Source organism: Mixophyes fleayi, chromosome 10, assembly GCF_038048845.1.
Source record: "Mixophyes fleayi isolate aMixFle1 chromosome 10, aMixFle1.hap1, whole genome shotgun sequence".
Taxonomy (NCBI): Eukaryota; Metazoa; Chordata; class Amphibia; order Anura; family Limnodynastidae; genus Mixophyes; species Mixophyes fleayi.
In genome coordinates, this window is record NC_134411.1 from 60803230 (window position 1) to 60827375 (window position 24146).

Sequence of the window (24146 nt, forward strand, 5' to 3'; positions counted from 1 at the left end):
TGACAGGTTGAGAGTCACTGAGGGGAGCGGAGAGAAGCGAGAGGAGACAGAGGGCAGAGGGACTGAGAGGAGGTGAGCTGAGTAGCTGGAGAGCGCAGTTAAAAGTGATGGAAACAGAAGGTAGGAGAGCCCTGCTCAAAGGAGCGAACAATCTAAAGGGAGGGGAAGACAGACAGACACATTGATGAGACGGAGAGACGGGAGGAAGGGGGAGAAGGGAAGAAGGGATGAGAAAGAGAGGTAGCCGACCGGTGGGAGTTTAGGCATGAGACTGGAAGGCTTTAAGGAAAAGGTGGGTTTTTAATGTTCGTTTGAAAGAGGACAGATTAGGGGAAGTTTTGATGGAGCGGGGGAGCTTGTTCCAATAGAGGGGAGCGGCGCGGGAGAAGTCTTGGATACGTGCGTGAGAGGAGGTAATCAGAGGGGAAGAGAGGCGACGATCGTTGGACGATCGCAGTGAGCGGGAGGGAGTGTGAATAGAGATAAGGTTAGAGATGTAGGGAGCAGTGGAGTTGGCGAGGGCCTTGTAAGTCAGAGTGAGGAGCTTGAAAAGGATTCTGTAGGGGAAGGGGAGCCAGTGAAGGGCTTGGTAGAGTGGGGATACAGAGGAGGAACGGCGAGAGAGGAAAATAAGCCTAGCAGCGGCGTTAAGTACAGATCTAAGGGGAGCGACATGAGCGAGGGGGAGGCCGATAAGGAGAAGGTTGCAGTAGTCCAAGTGGGAGATAATCAGAGAGTGGACGAGAGTCAAAGCTGATGAGTGCACCCAGAGAAGAAGTCTATAGTGAGAATAGTAAGGGTCCAAGGACAGAGCCCTAACCTATGATGCTTACTGCTTAAGCTGGGTACACACTACAGAAGTTTTGACCAACTTTTTATGCCGAGCAATTTTACATGCGATCGATGTTCCGATCGCTCGGTACATGGACTGCATACACACTAGCCTTGTTAACGACGATAAAGGGAAGAGCGGACGTCCCTTTAGCGACTTTTTACAGCCATGTTGTCGTGAGCAATGACTGTAATTTCCTATTCACTGTTATGGATCGGTCGGAAGTTTATACACACTACACAGCGGAAACGAGATTGGAACGAAAATATTAAACGGTACGACCAACCAAATGAGGCGATAATCGTCCATTTGGGCAGACTTTCGACCATCGTGTCACTGCACACACTGACCCGACTTTTGAACGAGCGGGTCGTATGTCGGCTGTTTGAGCCGATTATTGGACGAAAACAGTGTAGTGTGTACCCAGCTTTAGATATTATGCCCTAAGTATGTACGATAAACACAATGCTGACGGGAGTAGCAAATACCCAGCAAACTATAATTTATACATGCTATTTATCTTCATGTCCTCACAATAACAAATCGTCATATGTCAATTTTTTTAACACTAAAAAGTGTGCATCTTTTTTGTTTTTAAATAATATTTAATTGAGATTTTATACAAAATCTGGGATGGGAAGGGGGGGAAAAAATGTAAAAGCATCACAGCTGGATAGTGTAGATGAGTCAACAATACAAAACAAGTAAAGGGGCAAAGTTAAGTTGCATTAAAGGAGGAGAGGTCAAAGGAGGTAAAAAAGAGGGAGGGGTCAAAGGAGGTAAAAAAAGAGGGAGAGGTCAAAGGAGGTAAAAAAGAGGGAGAGGGAGAGGTCAAAAGGAGGTAAAAAAGAGGGAGAGGGAGAGGTCAAAGGAGGTAAAAAAGAGGGAGAGGGAGAGGTCAAAGGAGGTAAAAAAAGAGGGAGAGGGAGAGGTCAAAGGAGGTAAAAAAAGAGGGAGAGGGAGAGGTCAAAAGGAGGTAAAAAAGAGGGAGAGGTCAAAGGAGGTAAAAAAGAGGGAGAGGTCAAAAGGAGGTAAAAAAAGAGGGAGAGGGAGAGGTCAAAAGGAGGTAAAAAAGAGGGAGAGGGAGAGGTCAAAAGGAGGTAAAAAAGAGGGAGAGGGAGAGGTCAAAAGGAGGTAAAAAAGAGGGAGAGGGAGAGGTCAAAAGGAGGTAAAAAAGAGGGAGAGGGAGAGGTCAAAAGGAGGTAAAAAAGAGGGAGAGGGAGAGGTCAAAGGAGGTAAAAAAGAGGGAGAGGGAGAGGTCAAAAGGAGGTAAAAAAGAGGGAGAGGGAGAGGTCAAAAGGAGGTAAAAAAGAGGGAGAGGGAGAGGTCAAAGGAGGTAAAAAAGAGGGAGAGGGAGAGGTCAAAGGAGGTAAAAAAGAGGGAGAGGGAGAGGTCAAAGGAGGTAAAAAAAGAGGGAGAGGGAGAGGTCAAAGGAGGTAAAAAAGAGGGAGAGGGAGAGGTCAAAGGAGGTAAAAAAGAGGGAGAGGGAGAGGTCAAAGAAGGTAAAAAAGAGGGAGAGGGAGAGGTCAAAGGAGGTAAAAAAGAGGGAGAGGGAGAGGTCACAGGAGGTAAAAAAGAGGGAGAGAAAGAGGGAGAGGGAGAGGGAGAGGTCAAAGGAGGTAAAAAATAGGGGGAAGGGGAGAGGGGGAAGTGGAGAGGGAGAAAAAGAAAGGAGAAAAAAATTAGGGGAGGAGATATGAACGAAAGGAGACGTTGAGCTCTCAGAACACGCTTAAATTAGCGAGTAAGAGATCTCGAGAATCAAAGTCATCAGTCCAGGCTTGTGAAACAGACCAAAATAGATTAGGAGGGTCATGGATTATGCTGGTGATAATTTCTACAACTGCCAAAACATTAATTAAAAGTTTGCATTGCTTAAAAACTTAGTATTTTTTTAAATTTGTTACTTTACCATGGCATGGTGTAGGAATATCCTGAAGATGATGAAACTTCAATTTTGTCCACTACAATATTTTCTGAAAGGAAAATACAACTTTAAAAATGTAATAATTAGTAAGAATTAAATTGGTATTGGTAAACATCAGTAATGGTCATTTTTTACTACATGGATGAAGTAGCGTAAAAAGGTAAATTTACTATTTCCAATAGAAAACCAAGTGTGTAACTTGTCGAACAGGAAAAAATTAAATTCCTGCATATTTACATTCTGTAGTGCAAGAGAAAGTGCTACATTTACCACAGTTACACCTGATGGCTGAATTATCATCAAAATGGTAAGGAATTTTCTCAACATAATAATTAGTTTACAACTTGGGACATTGAATGTGCTTGGTGGTTGGGTGGTCTGCCAATGGTGGATTTCCAACCTTTTTTTAAATCAATTGAAAGACCTACACGGGGGAAAAATGTAAATTCTTTGTTTCACCCCATAACCAAAGATTTTTGTATTTTTAAATGTGAATTCACCAGCAAATATTTACAAATGCCAATTTTTCCCATTAATTTCAATTGTGTTTCAACACAGTTTAAAAATTCATGGTGCAGTTTTTTCTTCATGAGGCAGCATATTGGCAACCTGTTAAATGAGTAGAAGTGGCTTGTTCATCAATTGTAGAGAGATTCACAACCTGCCTTTTACACAATACCAGAAAAGCTTCACATATTTGATTCAGCTTGAGAGCTTTTACTACTTGGGAGGTCCTAATTTACGACACTGCTGTAATATTATTTGCAAATGCCTAATTTTAGGCTACACATTGTTTTACAAGAAAATACAGCATCATGATTTTTTTAAATACTTTTTTGTTAATACAAATGCTTTATTAATGTATGGCAATGGTGAAAGCCATATCTATACACTTTTCAAGGCTCTCTTGACTTGTCTATATGGCGAGTACATTTTGACTATTAAACATTCACTCAGTTATACAGAGAGCACAATATTCTTTTTTCCCTACTCCCTAAAAATAATTAAAAGTGATAACTGCTGGGTTTATAATAAAGGTTTAATTACACATTTAAACAAGTGAGTAACATACATTAAAATATACAGCAATTTGCAAAATACACAAATTAGGGAGATTCAATTCCTAGTGAAGTTCAGATAAAGCCTCGCGCTAGTCACTGTGCCTATGTCCAGCTTGGAATCTCAGCTCATATTTGCTCAAGCTTAGATTCCTGTACATCATAGGACGTGTGGAGCACATTGCATGAGACTCCCTATTTATTTTCTATCAGTAGAATCAGAGAACAGCTCAGACCTATGAAGTCTTTCCGGTGATAGGTAAAGCACATTTATCGCCCAAAATCAGTGTTAGGGTGAGGGTTACACTTCAATTTCATTCAAATTCGAATATTAAAAGCATCTACTGCAACTATATTACTGAAATGGTAGTAAGCTTTCAATATTGAGCATATTGACAGTGTTAACAATTAAATTAACCACTTAAAGACTTCTGAATCACTTGTGATGTGGGAAAAGAAATCTAACAGAAAACTTCTGGGAACATTGAATCATCATTTGAAATCCATCCACTTTTTTTTCCTAACTACTCCAAAGTCAAATTCTATAGCTAAAACATTCCATTACTAGGCCAAAACAAGGCTAGAAATGGAAAACTCCAAAGACAGAGCGTTGCACATCGATTTCAGCAAGTCCATTTATTTCAATCAAGTTATGAAAAAATTGAAACTGCCCCACTTATTTCATTCCTTGAACATGGATTAAAAATAAAAAATTGGGAGATTTTGCCAAGTCTGGCAATTTTTTTATTTTGAGATTTACAAATATTGAATTACAGATTTAAAAACAAAAATTAAGACGATGACACACTGGAGAACAAAATAGAGGTACAACTACTACAGTTGTAGAATGTCACATAATCAGTCCATCTACTAATGTTTACAGGAAACCCATTGATTTTGTCCAGAGAGAAAATTCACTTTGTATTTTATATAATAAATATAATACATACAATTGTATGCAGCACTATATTTTTCAGGTAGAGTTTCCTTACCCAGTGGAGCTTACAATCTAATTTGCCTAAAAGATTTTACTGACAAGACAGGTTATTGCATTTCACATTGAAAATCTTGGAGATTTAAGCCATTTGTAGCACAACTGTCATGTCTTGTCAGTAACAGGTAAAAACAGGTAATAATGTGAGGTAGAATATTTGTCTGAAAAAGTGTTTCTTAATGCCAGCATTCATGCTCCCCCAACAGCTAATGTTTTCAGGATTTCTTTAATCATGCACAGGTGACTTCATCTACTTGGCTGTGTCCGTACTTGTCCTACCAGTTTCAACAGTCACAAAAACCTCAAAACATGAGCTGTTTTGGGTGCGTGAGAACTGGAGTTAAGAAACACAGGTTAGATAGGAGGCAATATCTGGATTCATGAAATCAATCCAAGGAGACCATATTATCTTCAAAGTCTCAACTCTGTCCAATTAAAAAAAAAAAAAAAAGTCAGCCTCTCCATCTCTGACACCTTTCAGACTTTTGCAATCCACCAAGCCAGAGGCTGAGGTACCAAATTAGCGATCATTTAGTTGCTGTTGTGGTCAATAAACTTTTTAAGAGCATAAAATAGTACTTGAGCAGAGGTTGCAATCTGCTGGCAAAACAAAATTAATTATTTGCATTATGACAGTAGTCGTTATAAATTCTGTAAGGACAGTATCCTGGGGTCAATTAAAGGAGAATCGGGATGAAAATAAGCTTTTTTTGCTTGTTTTTTGATACCTTTAGGGAAATCCTCAGGAACTGCTACTGAAGACCCTTGTGGAATTAGAAAAAATAAAATGGACACTCTCTTAACATGGCAAAAAAGTACAAGAGGGAAATTAGATAAATTTGTATAATCTTTAATTCATGTTCATATAAGATTAAACAAAATTTTAAGACCTAAATTGGAAACTATTTGGATAATGCATCAGTAGTGGTTTTCAAGAATTACACTTTAAGAAACAGGTTTATTTAGAAATAAATATATGGGGGTGCAGTCTAGTGCTTGAACAGAGTACTAGTATCTGCGAAAAGCTCCTCTGCAAACCTTTAAAAATCCCAATCCATCATGTTTTAAAGCCATCCAAAACCATAAACTAGGCTTCTATAACCATCTAGAAGGGACAGGTGTACCATTTTGATTTTCATCCTGTGGACCGTGCCCGTCAGCAAGGGGTACCCGAGAACTACCAGGTGACCTCGAGAAGCTGACATCCTCACCCTAGCCCCATGGAAGGCGGCTGCTCACCACAGCATACAACAGCTACAGGTAATTAACCATTCTCTGATGACTACATCCAGAGGGGTCTCTGGTTTGGAACTTTTTTGGGGGGTAACTGAACCCATTTAAGTGAGAGCTTAGTAGATCTTCTGGCCTGAAGCAGATCTCACCAACAAAGCACTTTTACAGAAGCCTTCATAACATACAAGTTCACGAAGTTTAGACCGCAGGTATCCTAAAGGCTGAAACCATTTACTTTTCACCCGGAAGGTTGATCTGAACCCTGGAGCAACATGGAGTATCACAATGCTACATCAGAACAAATAGGGACTGGGGCACCCAAATGAAGGTCAGCTGGCACCCACATCTTAGACAACCACATACTGTTGCGGCAGAGAATCGCATATAAAAATTTATTAACCAAAGCATAAAGTACAGGCAAGGTAAAAACAACTTTGAACACTTAACCTGCTATAGCACATTCTTAACAAATGGTTTGCTCTATAGCTTAAATATTAAAGGCATATACATATCATAATAGAATTGTGACACCACCCTAACCAATATTATAAATAATTAAAAGGACAATTAATTATATTATATAAATATAAGGAATCTTATCACACTCAGACACTTCTACATTTTAAACAATTTGCTGGTTTCTTTTAATATTTTGTAGAAGTTATAAACTTTTTAATGAAATATTAATAAAGCTTAATTTTTAATACAAAGTAATAGGTCATAACCGGATATAATATTGTCACCAAATCACATGATATAATCTGTTAAATGCACTACATATCTTAACTCTACTCTGTATCCTTTTTTGAAAAAAACAAAGCTTGCCATAATCACATTTGCAAAGTGTGGCACTACCTCACTTTCCATGTTTGCTTTAGGTATATGGTATATATCACCACCAAATAAGCGGTCATTATGTGGGATTGTGAATCTAAGGGAGTTGCAACACAGACATTGTTTTTCATTTGGAGGAAATTAAATATAAACTGCTACTTAGCTACCGGGCCCAACATGGTTTGCCATACACACATAATGCAGGAAATTACTCAAAAAAACATTAACTGGTAGCTCTCTTCCACAAACAAATTATTATAAGCTTTTAGTCTCGTCAGGTAGAGTTTTTCAAGTGGACAATTATTAAGTTCAACAATGTTCTGAAAAAGAGGATTTATTTACTTACGTTAAATACGTTTCTCTGATTCCGTCTGGGGGACACTGCTTACCATGGGTTGTGGAAGGAGCTGGGGGAGTTGGCACCTAACTAGTTAACTTTTAATACTGCCGACAGACCCCTCCCCTCTACAATCTCCCTGCCCCCTCTTGTTCAGTTAATTAAAAAGCCCAAGGAAAAAAGGCCAGTCAAACAAGAGCACACAGAAGAAAAGCAGAAGGGAGGGATCGCAGTGTCCCCCAGACGGAATCAGAGAAACGGATTTAACGTAAGTACATAAATCCTCTTTTCTCTTTCATCCAGTCTGGGGGATACTGCTTACCATGGGGACGTTCTAAAGCAGCCCCCTAAGGGTGGGACTACTCTGAAAACCCCGCTCATAAAGCACTACGAGCGAAATTTGCATCCGTGGATGCAAATACATTAAACTGGTAAAATTTTGTAAAGGTGTGGACAGAGGACCAGGTGGCTGCCCTGCAAAGCTGGTCTGCAGAAGCCCCATTTCTTGCTGCCCTCGACGCCCCAACCGATCTGGTGGAATGGGCCGTAAGTCTCTCCGGCACAGGACGGTTAGCCTTTATGTAAGCTTGCTTGATGGTTGACGTAATCCATCTTGCAATGGACTTTTTTGAGGCTGGCCAGCCTCTCTTATTAGCATCATAAAGGGCAAACAGAGAACGTCTAATCTGAGAAGTTCTTTTAACATAAATGCGGAGAGCCCTAACCACATCTAACTTTTCCATAGACTGATGATCCGAATGGGAAGTAGATGAGAAGACCGGAACTACAATTTCCTGGTTAAGATGGAAAGCCGAAACTACTTTTGGAACAAAGTAGGGGAGGGTTCTTAACACTGCTCTGTCCTTGTGGAAAACCAGATATGGGAGACGAAAGGAGGATGAGTGACATGTCCTATTTTCGCACCATCTGATGTAGGCTCTCCAAATCCGGTGATAGATGCGAGCTGAAACTGGCTTTCTGGCTCGCATCATAGTGTTCACTACGCTGGAGGAAAAACCTCTAGCCCTCCAGAGGCTGGCTTCAACAGTCATGCCGTTAAACTGAGCGGAGGTAAATTCTGGTGATGGAAGGGACCTTGCAGAAGAAGATCGTCTCGAGACGGAAGACGGTAACCCTGTCCTTCCGCCATAGAGATTATGTCCGCATACCAGACTCGGCGCGGCCATGAGGGAGCTATTAGAATTACTGGCACACCGACCTGCCTTACTCGTCTGAGTACGCGAGGAAGCATGGGAATCGGAGGAAACAGGTATCCCCAACCTGAACTCCCATGAAATCGTCATAACATCCACTGCCACCGCTAAGGGGTCTCTTGCCCTTGTGCAAAACCTGTGAACCTTTCTGTTGTGTCTGGAGGCCATGAGATCTATGTCCGGAAGACCCCACCTCTGAACCAGAGACTGAAAAACTTCCGGATGGAGTGACCACTCCCCCGGCATCATCTGGGTTTCGACTTAGGTAGTCCGCCTCCCAATTTCTTATTCCTGGAATGTATACTGCCGATATAGCTGGAACATATTGTTCTGCCCAAACCAAAATTTGAGCTGCAATATTCATTGCAGCTGCACTCCTGGTTCCTCCCTGCCTGTTGACATATGCCATGGCCGTGGCATTGTCGGACTGAACTCTGACAGGGTGGCCCCGGAGGAGGGACTGGGCCCCCCCCGGAGGGCCAAAAGAATAGCCTTCAACTCCAGCACGTTTATTGACAGGGCCGATTCCTGAGCCGACCAAAGCCCCTGGAGCCGGAGGTGCAGGATTACTGCCCCCCAACCTTTCAGGCTGGCGTCCGTCGTGGCTATGATTCAGGACCATGGAGCGAAGGACCTGCCCACTGTCATGTGAACCTGAATGAGCCACCACTGAAGCGATTCTCTCGTCCTCGGAGATGGAGAGATCCTCTGAAGATCCAAGCATAGGTGGGATCCTGACCATTTTGTCACAAGATTCCACTGAAAACATTGAAAACATCGAGAATGGGCTCGACCGAAGGGGATAGTCTCGAAGGAGGCCACCATCTTTCCCAGCAGCCGCATGCACAAGTGCATTGAGGGGCTGGGAGAAGACAAGACTTGAGTTGTTATGCTCTGAATCGAACTGATCTTCTCGACAGGAAGGAACACCCTTTGCTGGCTGGTGTCCATAATGAGCCCTAGGAAAACCATGCTTTGACACGGAACCATCTGGGATTTCTTTAAATTAGCCATCCATGGCCCTCGAGAACCGCCAAGGTGAGGGATAAGTGATGACGTAAGCAAATTTCTGTGGAGGATTTGATGAGCAGGTCGTCCAAATAAGGCACGACCTGAACTCCCTGAAGGTGAAGACATGCTGCCATTACGGAGATGATCTTCGTGAAAACCCTCGGCACCGTTGAGAGGCCGAAGGGGAGGGCCCGAAACTGATAGTGTAAGGATCCCACCGAGAATCTTAGGAGGGACTGATGGTGGATCCAAATGGGAATGTGGAGGTATGCGTCTTTTATGTCTATGGACGCCATAAACTGATCCTTTTCTAAGCCGTTTATCACCAACCTTAATGATTCCATCCGAAATTTGTCCACCCGTAAGTGCACATTGAGGCCCTTTAAGTTTAGGATGGGACGAAAGGAGCCGTCCGGCTTCTTGACCAGAAACAGGTTTGAATAAAACCCCTGTCCCTTCTGGTAATCTGGGACCCTGCAGATAACTCTTTGAGAAAGAAGAGAGGCGACACAATCCTGTAATGCCTGTCTTCTTGATGGATCTCGGGGGAGCGGGGTCATGAAGAAGCGATGTGGAACCGGACCCATCAGGTCTATCCTGTACCCCTCTGATATAATGCCCTGAATCCAAGGATCTTGGGAGGACGCTGCCCACTGTTCTTGAAACAAAGACAGACGTCCCCCCACTTGCGCCTCCTCCAGGAAAACAGAGGTGCCTCTAAAGGACTGACCTCTAGGCAAGGAGGTCCCCCGAAAGGGCTGACGAAAGGAGCTGACCCGAGGGTTTCGGCTCCTGCTAGGGAATACCGGCAAGGAAGTGCTTTTGCCTCCCGTTGCCTGTGAGATAAGGGTATCCATTTCCGACCCGAACAAACCTGCTGCAGAAAAAGGAATGGTTTCCATGGACTTTTTTGATTCTGCATCTCCTTCCCAGGATTTCAGCCTTAACGTTCTTTTTGCTGAAATAGATGCAGCCTGAATAGAAGAGGATACAGCCGCTGTGTTCTGGGCCGCCTCATAAAGGTACCCTGATGCTTCCTTCAAATGCAAAGGCCTCTGCCAGCTGGTTTGCCCATGCCTCCATGGCTCTAGCAACCCAAGCTGAATGTGGGCCTAAAGGAAGAACCCGCAGCCGCAAATACAGATTTCGGCTGGGATTCCACTCTGCGGTCATTGACGTCCTGCAGAGATGCAGAACCTGGAGCTGGGAGTCAAGTGTGCTTGGCCAATCGGGCTATTGGAATATCCACTTTTGGAATACTCTCCCAGCGAACCACATCTTCCTCCTGCAATGGATACAAGGAAGAGAACCTTTTGGGAACCGAGAACCTCTTATCAGGCTGTTTCCAGGCTCCTTCTGCAATATCCTTAAGTTCTACGGAAGGGGGAAAACGAATAGCCTTTCTTTTGGCCTTCTTAAAGAGACTTCAGTCTCTAGGAGTAGGATCCTCCGGTTCTGGGAGGTCCAACGCCTGTCTCACTGCTAAAACCAAATCATTAATAAACTGGCTTTTAGAGCCCTCTTCCTGTCCCAAAGGCTGAACCTTTGGTCAGAATTAATTTCCCCCTCTTCCTCTAAAAAATCCCCAGAGTCTGAAAGGACCATAAGTGGATTATCGGATCTAGGCCTCCTTCTTTTAGCAGGCAGAATGTTTGGGGATTCAAGTAACTGGTTTAGTTTATCCAAACCCTTTATAAATGCTGCAGACCATGCCGGTTCTGTGGGAACAGGGGCCTGGTCTGTATGTAAAGAGGAAGGTCCTGGTATAGACGTTCCAATAGAACCTGTGGTAACAGGGAGGCCCAACTGTGTACTAGTATTATTAGCCACCGAAGTTGCCATAGTAGATAGCAATTGATTGGATTGAAAAACCATCTGTGCTAAAGAGGAAACCGACTGTGTCAGGGAGGCCACCCAGGCCGGTTCCTCCGTCAGTGGGGCTGAAATATGCTGGGTTTGCGCAGGGGGGATCCCTGCTTCGCAGACAGAGCAGAGCGCCAACGGGTCCTTCTGCCCACAAGGTAATTTTACACCACATTTAGAACATGTAAAATATTTTGCCATAGGGCCCTTTCCCTTATCTGTCATTTCTTAATAAAGGAAGGCACACCAAACACACAGACTTAAATTGTAAAATTTAGCCGAGTATAGAGAGAGATATAAATGTGTGGAGAGAATAGTGTAACAAGTAATCAACTAATCTAGATATAAAAGTTGTACTTGTAATTATCTTAAACACAAATAATACTTAGCAAGTAGGAGAACTATAGTATAACCCCTACTAGCCCACTTTTACACAGCAATACAGAGTATGTGTTTAAGTAAATCAGATACTTAGCCCATAGGCCAAACAGGGGAGAAGTCCAACAGCAGTGTCCTGGTGCCTGCTCCCTCAGCTCTGTTCTCTCTTCCTGGGCTTCTCCTTGGTGCCAGAAGACTGGGACAAACCATCTCTCTCTGGAAGGAGGGGGGAGCTCTCTGTCTTAGCTCCCCCCTTCAGTAATGCTGGCCGCCGTCAATGCAGTATCCGATAACCGGCGCTCTATGCCTGCAGTGGCAGCGCCGGTTATCGGGGAGGCTCCAGGAGGGACAGCGGTCCGTGAGACCGCTTGTCACTCCAAATTCAGGAACCCTTTCCACTTGTCCCTGTCAGTGAGAGCCGCTGGCTCTCCTCTGACAGGGGAGTGCCTGCGCTGTTCTGCTGTGAGTGTGTTCTCTATAGTAGAACACACTCCAGCACTGCCACCTGTAAAAAAAACTAAGCTAAATAAATAAAATGAAATAAAATTACACTAAGTACTAAAAGCACTGCCCAACTCCGTGGGCACCTAAAAAAAAAATGAACAAGAGGGAGCAGGGGGATTGTAGAGGGGAGGGGTCTGTCAGCAGTACTAAAAGTTAACTAGTTAGGTGTAAACTCCCCCAGCTCCCTCCACAACCCATGGTAAGCAGTGTCCCCCAGACTGGATGAAAGAGAAACAGTCATTTCAATAAATTCCACATAAAAATAACAGCTTAGTTGTTGAAAAGTGAATACAGCAAATTATTCATTAAAACTTTATTGTGTTGAGCATGTGCAATTGTCTGGTCCTTCTGGGTGTAATATGGAACCGAATCTCCTCCACACTAACTCTGACCCTCCTGCTGCACCCATAGACTTGTCTATTTGGCACAACCCTGGAAGAGAATCTGGGCAACCCACTCTTCAAATATATATTTACCCTGGCCTTCCTGGCTAAGGTAGTCAACGCTACGGGTTGGATGGTGTCTGAGCCCCCTAGTGTACCTCAGTGGATCAGTTTGGTAACTGAAGTCTGGAGACATGAGCAATTCATGTATGAAAGTAAGAAGACCATGCACAAATACTATAAGTATGGCATCATTGGTATGAGTCAGTATGTTATCTACCCTCACCAGAATGACATGGTGGGTACCAAAACTCACTGGGTGGTTAGCTTTAAGTCCTGCGGAGCTTCACTAGGTCTGATCTAGACAACGTTATATCCTACCTTATATGGTTTGAGATGACCGGTTGGATTAATGTTATTCATCCTGTGAATGTATCAATATTTGCAAGTGTTCTTAGAATCTCCTTCTAGTGAAGGCTCCACACAATGTCTCTGTATAATATACTAGCAACACAGTTATGGAATGGGGTTAGTTAGATAGGATGTTATGTTATGTGTATGCTGTAACCAAAATCTCAATAAAAATACATTTAAAAAAAAAAAAAATTATTGTATGAATTATGCTGAAATAATAATAATAAAAAAAAAAAAGCTACTTTTTAAACCTCTAAGCTACTTGTAGAGCTGCGAGATAACTTACTATTTTCTAAGTTGAATTGCTTGAAACATTTTGAATTTGAGCATGTCTACAGTCCGGGCCCTAAAGAAACTGATTTTACAAGTCATTTAACCAGACTGAATCTCTGTGGAATTTTACAAATTGCAGGGAGGGGAATTTATCATTAATAATTCTCGCTGGAATTTACCACCATCATCATCTATGGACCATGGAAATGCTGGAAAGGAAGGGGACCATACCTTTGTTAGGAAGCCTTTCATCCACTTCTCTCTCAAATTCAGAAATGTCAATCATTTTTTTCCGGGACCTTCTAAACACTGCAATATGTTCTTTTTCCTGAAAATCTGGCAGACTCAGATTTACATTGCCCACACTACAAGAGAGTAATAACATTTTATCATTTGCATCTGTTTTCAAGTCATTACTTAAATACACCACTGTATTCAATCATGGAATTTTTATAAAAAAGAAATATCCAATATTAAATGTAACAAATGACCAAATGGCATTAGCAAGACTGACACATTGAGGTGTGTTCACATGTTGTACATTAAAAACAATTATGGACAGCACCATTAAAGAAAATTACTAGTGATTAATAACTACAAATGGAGTCCAAGGGAGTCTGATATTCTGGTGTCTGCCATATTTAAAATTGCAAAGAACCAATTTTAATCTACACCACATTAAAGGTAAAAAAAAAATCTCTCTCTCTCTCTATATCTATATATATATATATTTATCTATATCTCACTGGTACTCCATTAAGCAATCCGTTAAGAAATATGCACTGTTTGTAAGTCCAAATAGGAGCACTCACACTCCAAAACACAAAGAGGATGATCCAAATCATAGGCAAATGTTACTAACAGGAGACAGCTCATCATTCAACCAACTTATCAAAGGCTGTGTGCAATTCTAATAGACATCATACATCCTAATCCCAACAGAAACTCTACATTGTGTTTGTATTTCCAATCAGGAGAACTCAGTCCCTGTGGTAATAAACGGGATACCAGTTATTTAATGATTAGCTACTTCAATAAATATACTGACGAAAAAGAAAACACCCCAGATGTAGTGGTCCTTGAATTCTCTCATACATAACTTTGCAGTGATAGGGGCAAGCTTGGTACCCGTGTCCATCCCAAGTCTCTAAATAAAAAGTGTAATCAAATCCAAAATAACTGTGAGAATTAAAAGGATAGAATCCAGAAGTCAGTCATGTTGACTCACTAAAATCCCATCATCTTCTTAATACAAACACTTACAATATTAAATTTACACATCAGTTTGATAAACAAACAGTCAGCTCCCTGGATGCTACAATCACAATGCAAGGTGGTAAAACAATTTCTAGTAATTACAATAAACCTGTAGAACCAAGTAGCTATCTTTATTATAAGTATGGACATTTCAGACCCTGGATTCCCATACATAAAAGCCAGCCAGAAAAAACTGTACCTGGACTGTGACTTGGCGTCTATTGGTGCAAAATGTGTGTTAAGCCAGGAAAGACACTCCCTTTTTTACCCAAAAGATGAAAGAAAAAGATAAATTTGATGAAAACATTTTTTTTTATTCTTATAACACAATTCAATAAATGTCAAATTGAAAAAATGCTATTGATGGTCAACGCTAATTATTTTACTTCTAAATACTCCATGGCAGCCATTACAATTGGTAGTTTCCATTTTCAGTGTAAGTAGACAGGTTATGTAAAAACACCCCAGATAGTATATAAGGCAGCTAGTATCTAGGAAGATACTCAATGTGGAAATTTGTATTTTAAGTGTAGGCAAGGCAAGACCTTTGCTGAAACCATCCTGAATGAAGTCAAGGATCTGTGGATTAGTTTCTTCAGTTGAATTAAATTTAGTGTCACACCATGTGATACATTTTATCCCAATTCTGTAATAGATTACTGAAGCATTCTACTTTCTTGCTTGTAAAATATGCTGATCACTTGCTCTGAGACTCACTTAATGCCTGAGTAGTTTCCGCTCAATCTCCATGCCATTAAAGTTAGCTGTTCTGGACTTGGATGAAGAACTGGGCCTTGGTACAGGAGATCTGGCCAAAGAGGCAGAAGTCATGGTTGCTCCCAGTGCATTTAACAGGCTACAGGAAATCACAGGTGATATGGCCAACTCAGAAGCCTCACTATCACTTCTGCTTTCCCTGCTCTTTATTAAAATGTGAGCATTGAGTGGAAACAGATACTCTTGGCAGTTCCATGGACTTTTCAACTATGTTTCCTTGTCCCTGGATCTTTGTGTCGAAAAATGAACCTGGCTACCTTGGCATTTTTGCTTATTGCCATGATGTTCACTTGATGAAGTCAGATGTTTCTTATCTGTAGCTAGAAAACATTTCTGGTGCAGAGGCCGTGCTCCTGAATGAACCTGTTTCAACGGAGGTAACTGGCTATTATGTTCTGTTAAGCCTGTAAAATTCAGAGTGACATGATTCTTGCTACTTTATGAAGGCCACAACAGTCTTGTTGTCCAAGAATATTTTGATATATTTCCCTTTTAGTTGGAAGAGGAAACCGCTGAATTGCCTTCCACACTGTCCTCACTTCCAAGACATTTATATGAAGTCTTTTCTCGTTTCTTGATCATGTCCATTTTGCTATCTGTAAACAAATGTGTACTCTGCCTCTAACTCGTCTTACGCATTTCTTCGCCCGTGCTCTAGCGGTTTCATCAGAGATATGGAGTATTTTTGAGGGACCCTTTTTTAAGACACAAGTTATCCAATAGGGACTCACCATTAATCAAGCTCAGGTAATATTCTTAATCAAATAAACATATTTCATAGAAAGAAACAAAACAAACAAACAATAAAAAAAAAAATCAACCCTTAACAACTATTCGTTTGGAAGGTGGTAAAAATCATAAGATATCTATAAATAACATCAAAACACTTTATTAGTAAAAAATATAAAAAGGTAACATTTTTAAATCAATAAATTAACATAACTCAGCAAAAAAATACCCTCATATGGGGTTGGAACATAGAGCTTCTTATGCCAAAAGGCAGACTCCTCACTGACTAGGCTGCAGGCTCTTTTAGCACATATTTTTTTCTGTTTTATGCAAAAGTGAATTCCTATCCATCTCCAAAACCTTCACAAACGCCTTTTTCAATAAACCTTCAGGGTAGCCTTGATCTCTAAATGACAGTAGCAATGCACTAACTTATATTTGAAAAGTATCATCTTCTGTACAATGCCTACAAGACCTCAAATGTTGGAATTTGAGTGTTTTTCCAGGATTTAAGGTGGCAGTTTCCATAGTTTAAAAGGTTGTTGCTGTCCACCTATTACTGATAGGTCTCTGTAACCATTCGGCTCCCATCAATAGACAGGGCAATATCCAGGGATATTGATATGTCTGTCTTGCTTTGAATGTACTTGTGAATTTCAAACAAAAAAGTATTATTCAAGTACTCAACAGAAGAATTAGATGAAAATAGGTCCCCTTTCCACGCAACACAAAATAGTCAATGTATCTGACAAAGCACTAGGCTTACCCCAAAAGGTAAACCTAGTCCCAATTGTTTGGTCAAACAGTCCGAAATAGAAACTGGCAAAGCTTGTGGCAAATATAATGCCCATGGCTGTTCCATGCACTTGAAGAAAAACATATTCCTCCTTCATGTGGTAAATTATTGAAGAAGAATTGTATGTCACAGGTCAGAAAATGACAATCACCTTTCGATTGAACTGAAGATATTAAATTCAAATACTGTGTAGCGCAGGGATACGACACATGTCTAATGAGGAATCTACAAGAAAATAATAAAAAATATATTATAATATATATATCTTAAACAACCTATGCATAATAGGGTAGCCCGGGGGCGATGTGACAGGTTTGCAGATCTTTGGTAAATAATAAAAACTGGGTATAACTGGATGAGCTAAAAAAGGAAACTCCTCTTTCCTGGATATTGCCCCGTCTCTCACACCTTTTAACAAGAAAGCTTTATATTTCTCCAAATACCAGCTAGTGGGATTAAAACTTTATTTATGATAAAACTCCTGATTTTCAAGTTGTCTCATTGCTTCAGTAAAATCTTGTCTGTTGGGAACTACTTACCCCTCACCCTTATCAGCTGGATTTAAAATTTATAATTATCTTTCAGAGTAGTCATTGCTTTTCTTTCTTGGCTGCTCAAATTATCCAAACATTTTTTAATCCACTCAAAAACAAAAGTTTTACGAAAATCATCCAATGTAGTCTCATAAAATTATTCAATAAATGCTTTTTTATATTTCATTGGATAAAAGTCTGATTTCTTTTTCAATACTATGTCTTTAGTTTATTTGTTCTTATTCTTTGTTCCATTAGTTTTATATCAAAGATTGGCAGCTCTTGACTTGACTCTTGACCCTATTCTCACATAAAAAGGATTCTATTAAACACCTTTCTCACCACTCTTATCCAAAAGTATTGGTGCGTCACCAAAATCTGTGTCTGAAATTTTTATGCGCTAAATAATTCTTTACACAGAAGTCTTTAACAAACTTGTTAAGGTCCACAAATAATTTGAATAACTCTGGTTTATTAGCGGACAAATTTTTTAACCCTTTACTAAGGAGTGCTACCTCACAGACTTAAAGTTCTATTTGAGAGGTTAAAAATAAACTTCTTCCTAATTCCAGCCTTTGCTTTCTTGTAACATTTCCTCCACCCCCCTTGACATCCTCTATATCTAAATCTATGTTCCCTCTTCTTTTCGGTGACTTGCTTTTTCAACCCCGATAATGGTGTGGACCCACCTCTGGATATTGGCATGTCCACAAAAAACGGTCTCAAACTTTTGGGAATTTTGGGTCTTGCACCTTTCATTGGAGTACCACTTGCTTACTTATCTCTGTTTTACATTATACGACATATTGGGAGGGATCCCGATTCCAAACTTCGATCTCTCAAGGTCTCAAACCAATTATATGAAACAGGTTTCTCAATCACCATTTCTATCAGACCTCATCCAATCTCTGTTCCTCTTTAAATCTTAAGAGTCCTCTGCACAGAGTCAAGAGTTTTCTTATTGTATCTACTGTAGGAATAATTACTCATTGTCCCTGTTTTCCTATTAAAAGTTCTCATATTACTCTGTTCAAAATCAATACTGTGACTGGATCACTATTAAATAACGTTTGGTAAAAATGTATTTAAAGCAAATAGCGCAGGGCACTTATTTATGTAATTGCATTTGCACTTCTTTTTTTATATTGTTTATATTGTGGGATAGGTAATCGTTATTTCTGAGACCAAGGAAGAAATTTGTCTCTTGTCTAACCTTGCTATAGGATATGCCTATTTCTGATGCATATATCTGATACAATGAGCCTGTGATCAGCAAGTCTTTGGTGTATTGTGGTTTGGGAAACTAGCTTGTTGTTGGTCCTTTTGTTGTTCTATGTGAATATGAATTCCAAACGGTCTGATGAAAGGCCACTGGGTAAATGTATGTCAGATTTTTTTTCAACTCGCTATCGCCGCTTTAAATTTTACCTGCAAAGTCGCCGATTTCCGGTTGTTGAAAAAAATGCAGGAAATCACAGCAAGGTTTTTAAGAATTTCATAGCTAAAGTATAAATTATAGTGGTTTTGCAATGCATGTAAATCAATGTTTGTGTGAATAGATTTAAAAATAGACTTTTTCTGAACTGTATAAAAGATGAGCTCTGTGAGCATGTAATCGTTCTTCTGATTTTTCATCTGACCTGATCACACTGGTATCTTCCACCAGTGTGTGTGAGCAAATAAACCATCTTGCTTCAAAGACCTGCTTGGAACCAACTTGAATATCGTTGTAGTCCTGTGATCTACAGATTAGACTCTAAAATCTAATCCGTTCTCCGGCTGACTCTGCGGTTTGGACCCAAGCTTTCCCAGTACCAACGTCCTGCCTGCTACCCATGCAGCCCTGGTCCATGTGATAGGCCAGGGGAGATCCATTCACAGCATCCCGGATCCATAGTAAGAGGTCCGGAGTTACCGGCCCAGGCACATCAGCAATGAGGTACACTAGCAGCATCAGTGACCCAGAAGAACCCCGGTTCTGGATGCCGGTATAGGAGTCCAGTGGTGGCAGCCTTTGTAAGCCCCTCCTACTGCGGCAAGAGGGCACTTTGTGAATAACGAAAGGGAACGGTGGCAAAGTAAGCCCAGCCGGTTCCCAGCAACAACAGACAGGGTGGCATAGGCGGTCCATCCTGTCCCAAATAAGATCTGTTAATTTTCTTATCCTTGTTCGCCAAGGATAATAATCAAACTCCTTGACTACATTGTTGTAATGCAAGCGTAATTTGCTGAGAATTAGTTAAGATATTATAAATACAATCTGGTAAAGACAGCAGAGATTTGGTCAAACATACATAAATTTAAATAAATTACATTTAATTAAGTGAATTATATGCACAATGTTTGGAGGGTTCTGACAGGTTTACAGACTAAGCACAAATCTTGACTAGCTATCTCAAACAGTAGATCAATTTGTAATAATAATTTAGAGATAAATATGTAAAAAAACAAACCAAAACAGTGTGCTCAGCCAATTTAATTAGTTTCTGTAACACCTGTCCATGGTGTAATTGTACTAGTAGGAGTACTTTATAACGTCCATGATTACCATTTCATAAGAGAATACATTCACAAATCTGTGAATTAGCAGCTCCACCATTTTGTGAGTGACAGCAATCTCGCTCCATGATAGTGCTGAATCTGCAGCGAACCACAGGATGTGATGTCAAACCACGTCTGTATTGCGCAAGTAACGCGTCCATTAAGTTTCCTGCCTTAATCGTTGTAATTTCATTGCTTTTTGGAGTTTGAGTGGAAGTGTTTCAAAAGTGTTCTTAAATTTTAGATGGTGTGTAAGGTACCTTAATCGGACATGTTAAACCGTAAGGTTTTTTTGTCTATGGAATTTTGTAGCTTTTTGTAAAGTGAAAATATTTATAATTTTCAAATTCTATGTATCTAAATGTGAAATCACCCACCCTCTGCCCACCAATTCTCCAGCACATGCCACCCTGCCCCCTAAATTATTACATACCCCTCCCACTGCCAACCAGGTTCTCTCACATGACACCCACTTTTCTCACATGCCATCTCCTGCTCATCAGCCTTTCACACATATGGGCCCTTGCTGACCAGCTACTTTATTTTATATGCCATCACCAATCAACTAGATTTTCTCTTACATGCCACTCCCTGAAGCTTATGCTTCTAATATCAGCCCTGCACACCAGCTATTCTATCACATGCCACCTCATAACCAACAGCTTTTCGCTCACGTTACCCCATGTCTACCAGCTTTTCCCTCACATGCCAACCAGCTCACCAGCTATTCTCTCACATTAAAACCTCTGCTCCACCAGTGACAACTTCACAATTCAAAGAGCCTTCTCCGATCTCTGTACAAAAGAGCCTTTTAGTGAAACCTGCACCACACAAAAAATATTCTAGTGACCCCTACACATGAGAATCCCATAATAAAGAGAATTATCATCTGACCGCTGCACAATAGGTAGCGCGTTCACTTATCCATATACAACATAGAGCCATCCTCTGACCCCTGCGCAACACATAGAGCCATCCTCTGACCCCTGCGCAACACATAGAGCCATCCTCTGACCCCTGCGCAACACATAGAGCCATCCTCTGACCCCTGCGCAACACATAGAGCCATCCTCTGACCCCTGCGCAACACATAGAGCCATCCTCTGACCCCTGCGCAACACATAGAGCCATCCTCTTACCCCTGCGCAATACATAGAGCCATCCTCTGACCCCTGCGCAATACATAGAGCCATCCTCTGACCCCTGCGCATTACATGGAGCCATCCTCTGACCCCTGCACATTACATGGAGCCATCCTCTGACCCCTGCACATTACATGGAGCCATCCTCTGACCCCTGCACATTACATGGAGCCATCCTCTGACCCCTGCACATTACATGGAGCCATCCTCTGACCCCTGCACATTACATGGAGCCATCCTCTGACTCCTGCACATTACATGGAGCCATCCTCTGACTCCTGCACAATACAGAGTGATGTATTTTGATACTATTATTTTCACAAACATTCCTGGGCTTAAATGTATCAAGCTACGAGTGAGTTTCTGGCAGGTTTGAAAAGTGGAGACATTGTCTATAGCAACCTATCAGAGTCTAGCTGTTATTTATTTAGAACATTCTACAAAATCATAGCTAGAATCTGATTGGTTGCTCTAGGCAACATCTCCACCTTTCAAACACGCCGGAAACTCACAGCTTGATACATTTACCCCCTAGGTAAATGTATCAAGGTCCGATTTTGCCAGCGTGTTAAAATCGCGGCAAATCACGGGTGTTAACCCGCGATTTTAGTCCCAAACTCATCAAATGTATCAAGCTGTGATTTTTACCCTGATCTTCAAAATCGCTGGTCATCTCTGGCACTTTGCTGCGATGTGGGGAGGGGAAGAGGCCCACTAATTTATTTTCGGCTGACCTCACTCCCTGGGGTCCTGCCGCGTGTCCCCCTGCTATAGTGCCTCCTACCCTGGTTGGTTTGCCTAGTGCTGGTTCCGTGAAAATAGGGGGGACCCCACGCAAAATTTTTCACCGATTTTCACGGATCCAGCAGTGGTCAGGCAGCACTAGGGTTAAGACTGAATAGAGGGGGGGACCTCACCCTTTTTTTTTTTTTTTTTTTATCACTGCACAAAACCTCAGAGCACTTTTAAAATTTCCCGACCCCCAGCTCAGTGCAGTGAATAAATTAACTGACGTCACTGAGGGGCGGGAAGTTTAAACTGGCTCTGTAACACAGCTCTAGCACCGCTCAGAGATTAATAAACTGTGAAATGAGAGCAGTGCCAGGGCTAATACTGGTATAGTGTGCCCCCAAAACAATTCACCCCTGGTCACCATGGTTATTGATATCTATGCAATGAATTATTTACATTTATTGATCATTTGATGTGGAATTTTTGTGTAAAATGTAGATTTTGTTTTTTAAATATACAATTACTGATTATATCTCTTACAATAAATGGCACACATACATACAGAGCATCATTCATTATATACTTAATATTTGTCCCACTAAACTTAACTTTCGATCTTGCACAACTATTGAAGCAAAAAAAAAAAAAGTAGTGTTTATTTGGCTCTTACTACCACTACATACAAGTATGTGTGTGACAGCAACCATCATGTGTTCAATATAATTACAATGCCTGCAAAAGCAGTTAAAATGTAAAATGACTTACCTATTTAAACTCGCATTAGGAGTTGTTTCTTGTTTATCATCATCGACAGCAGTTTTAACTCTCTGAGAAACCAGGATTGAAACTTCATCCTCTTATCCACCCCCACCAGAAAAAAAACAAAAAAAAACTGTAAAACTTAATACTGCCAAGCAACATAAAATCACAATTGCTATGACACTTTAAAGTTTTCTACTGAACTATATAGGTTAAACCTTTATTTTATTTTTAGTATTTTGAATCAGATGTGGAATTACAAGGCAGCAAAATTTCCCTGGTTCAATATGTACTACTCCAAATTCAAAAGTATAGCACTCTAATCCACCAAGAAAGGTATCAAAGTAGTGAACACAGCACCTTTTAGCGGTCGTACGACATCCTATGGGTATTAGCACACCGGTACTTTCACAAGTATCAGCCACAGGAAGCTGGCGCAGACACTCCATACTATGTGCAGACAAAGGGTGCAGCTAAAACACCAGGTTTCTGTGGCAGGTTTGTTCAAGGTCAGTGTACCACATGCCTTATGTCAAAACATACCATTTATAAAATATACACTATATGGACAAAAGTATTCAGATGCTTGACCATTTCATCAACAGGGACTATAATGACATTGTATTCATATACATATACTTTAAGATGGAGGTGGTCCCCTTTTGCAGCGATAGCAGCTTCCACTGTTCTTGGAAGGCTTTCTACAAAGTGTTGCGAGTGTTTCTGTGGGAATTTGTACCCATTCATGCTGTAGAGCATTTATGAGGTCAGGCACGGATGTTGGAAGAGAAGGCCTGGCTCGCAATCTCCATATCAGTTCATCTCAAATGTGTTCGATGGGGTTGAGGTCAGGGCTCTGTGCAGGTCAGTAAAGTACTTCTACACCAAACTCAAACTATTTCTAGTACTTGCTTTGTGCACTGGGGCACAGTCATGTTGGAGTAGAAAAGGGCCTTCCCAAAACGGTTGCCACAAAATTGGGCATAGCATTGTCCAAAATGACTTGACATGCTGAAGCATTAAGATTGCCCTTCACTGAAGATAAGGGCCCAGCACAAACCCTGAAAAAAACTGTCCCATACCATTATCCCTCCTCCACCAAACTTCACAGTTGGCATAATGCAGTAAAGGCAAGTAATGTTCTTCTGGCATCCGCTAAACATAGGCTCGCCTATCTGACTGCCAAACAGAGAAGAGTTATTCATCACTCCATATGATACAATGAAACAATAAAAGTTAGTGCAGTAGAGGATTTTCTGGTTAGCATATGGTGGACTGTACAAACAGCCTCACTGAAACAATAACACGTTTCCACTGCTCCAGTCTAGTGTCTGTGTGCTTTACACCACTCCATCCGACGCTTAGCATTGGTCTTTGTAATGTGAGGTTTGCGCCCAGCTATTCACCCATGGAAACCCATTCCATTAAGCTCCCGCTGCATATTTTTGTGCTTACATCAATGCCAGTGGAAGTTCGGAACTCTGTAGCTATGGAATCGGAGCATTGAATTTACGCACCATGCGCCTTAGCAGTCGTTGACCCCGCTCTGTGATTTTACGTGGTCTTCAGCTTCGTGGCCAAGTTGCTGCTGCTCCTAAACACTTCCATTTTCTAATAATTTCACT

The 24146-nt window shown here is 41.2% G+C and overlaps 2 protein-coding genes across 6 annotated transcripts in view; both read right to left on the reverse strand.

The window, feature by feature from the left end:
* SLC12A4 (solute carrier family 12 member 4) overlaps positions 1-24146 on the reverse strand; it is a 1264335-nt gene that overhangs the window by 616819 nt on the left and 623370 nt on the right. The window lies entirely within an intron of this gene.
* CENPT (centromere protein T) overlaps positions 1-24146 on the reverse strand; it is a 119199-nt gene that overhangs the window by 51295 nt on the left and 43758 nt on the right. For all 4 annotated transcript variants that reach the window (XM_075188826.1, XM_075188824.1, XM_075188825.1 and 1 more), the window contains 3 exons: positions 22528-22618; positions 13487-13620; positions 2745-2808 (listed from right to left, as the gene is read on the reverse strand). In XM_075188826.1, coding sequence (XP_075044927.1) covers positions 2745-2808; positions 13487-13620; positions 22528-22618 — 289 coding nt within the window. The remainder of the gene's footprint in view (positions 1-2744; positions 2809-13486; positions 13621-22527; positions 22619-24146) is intronic.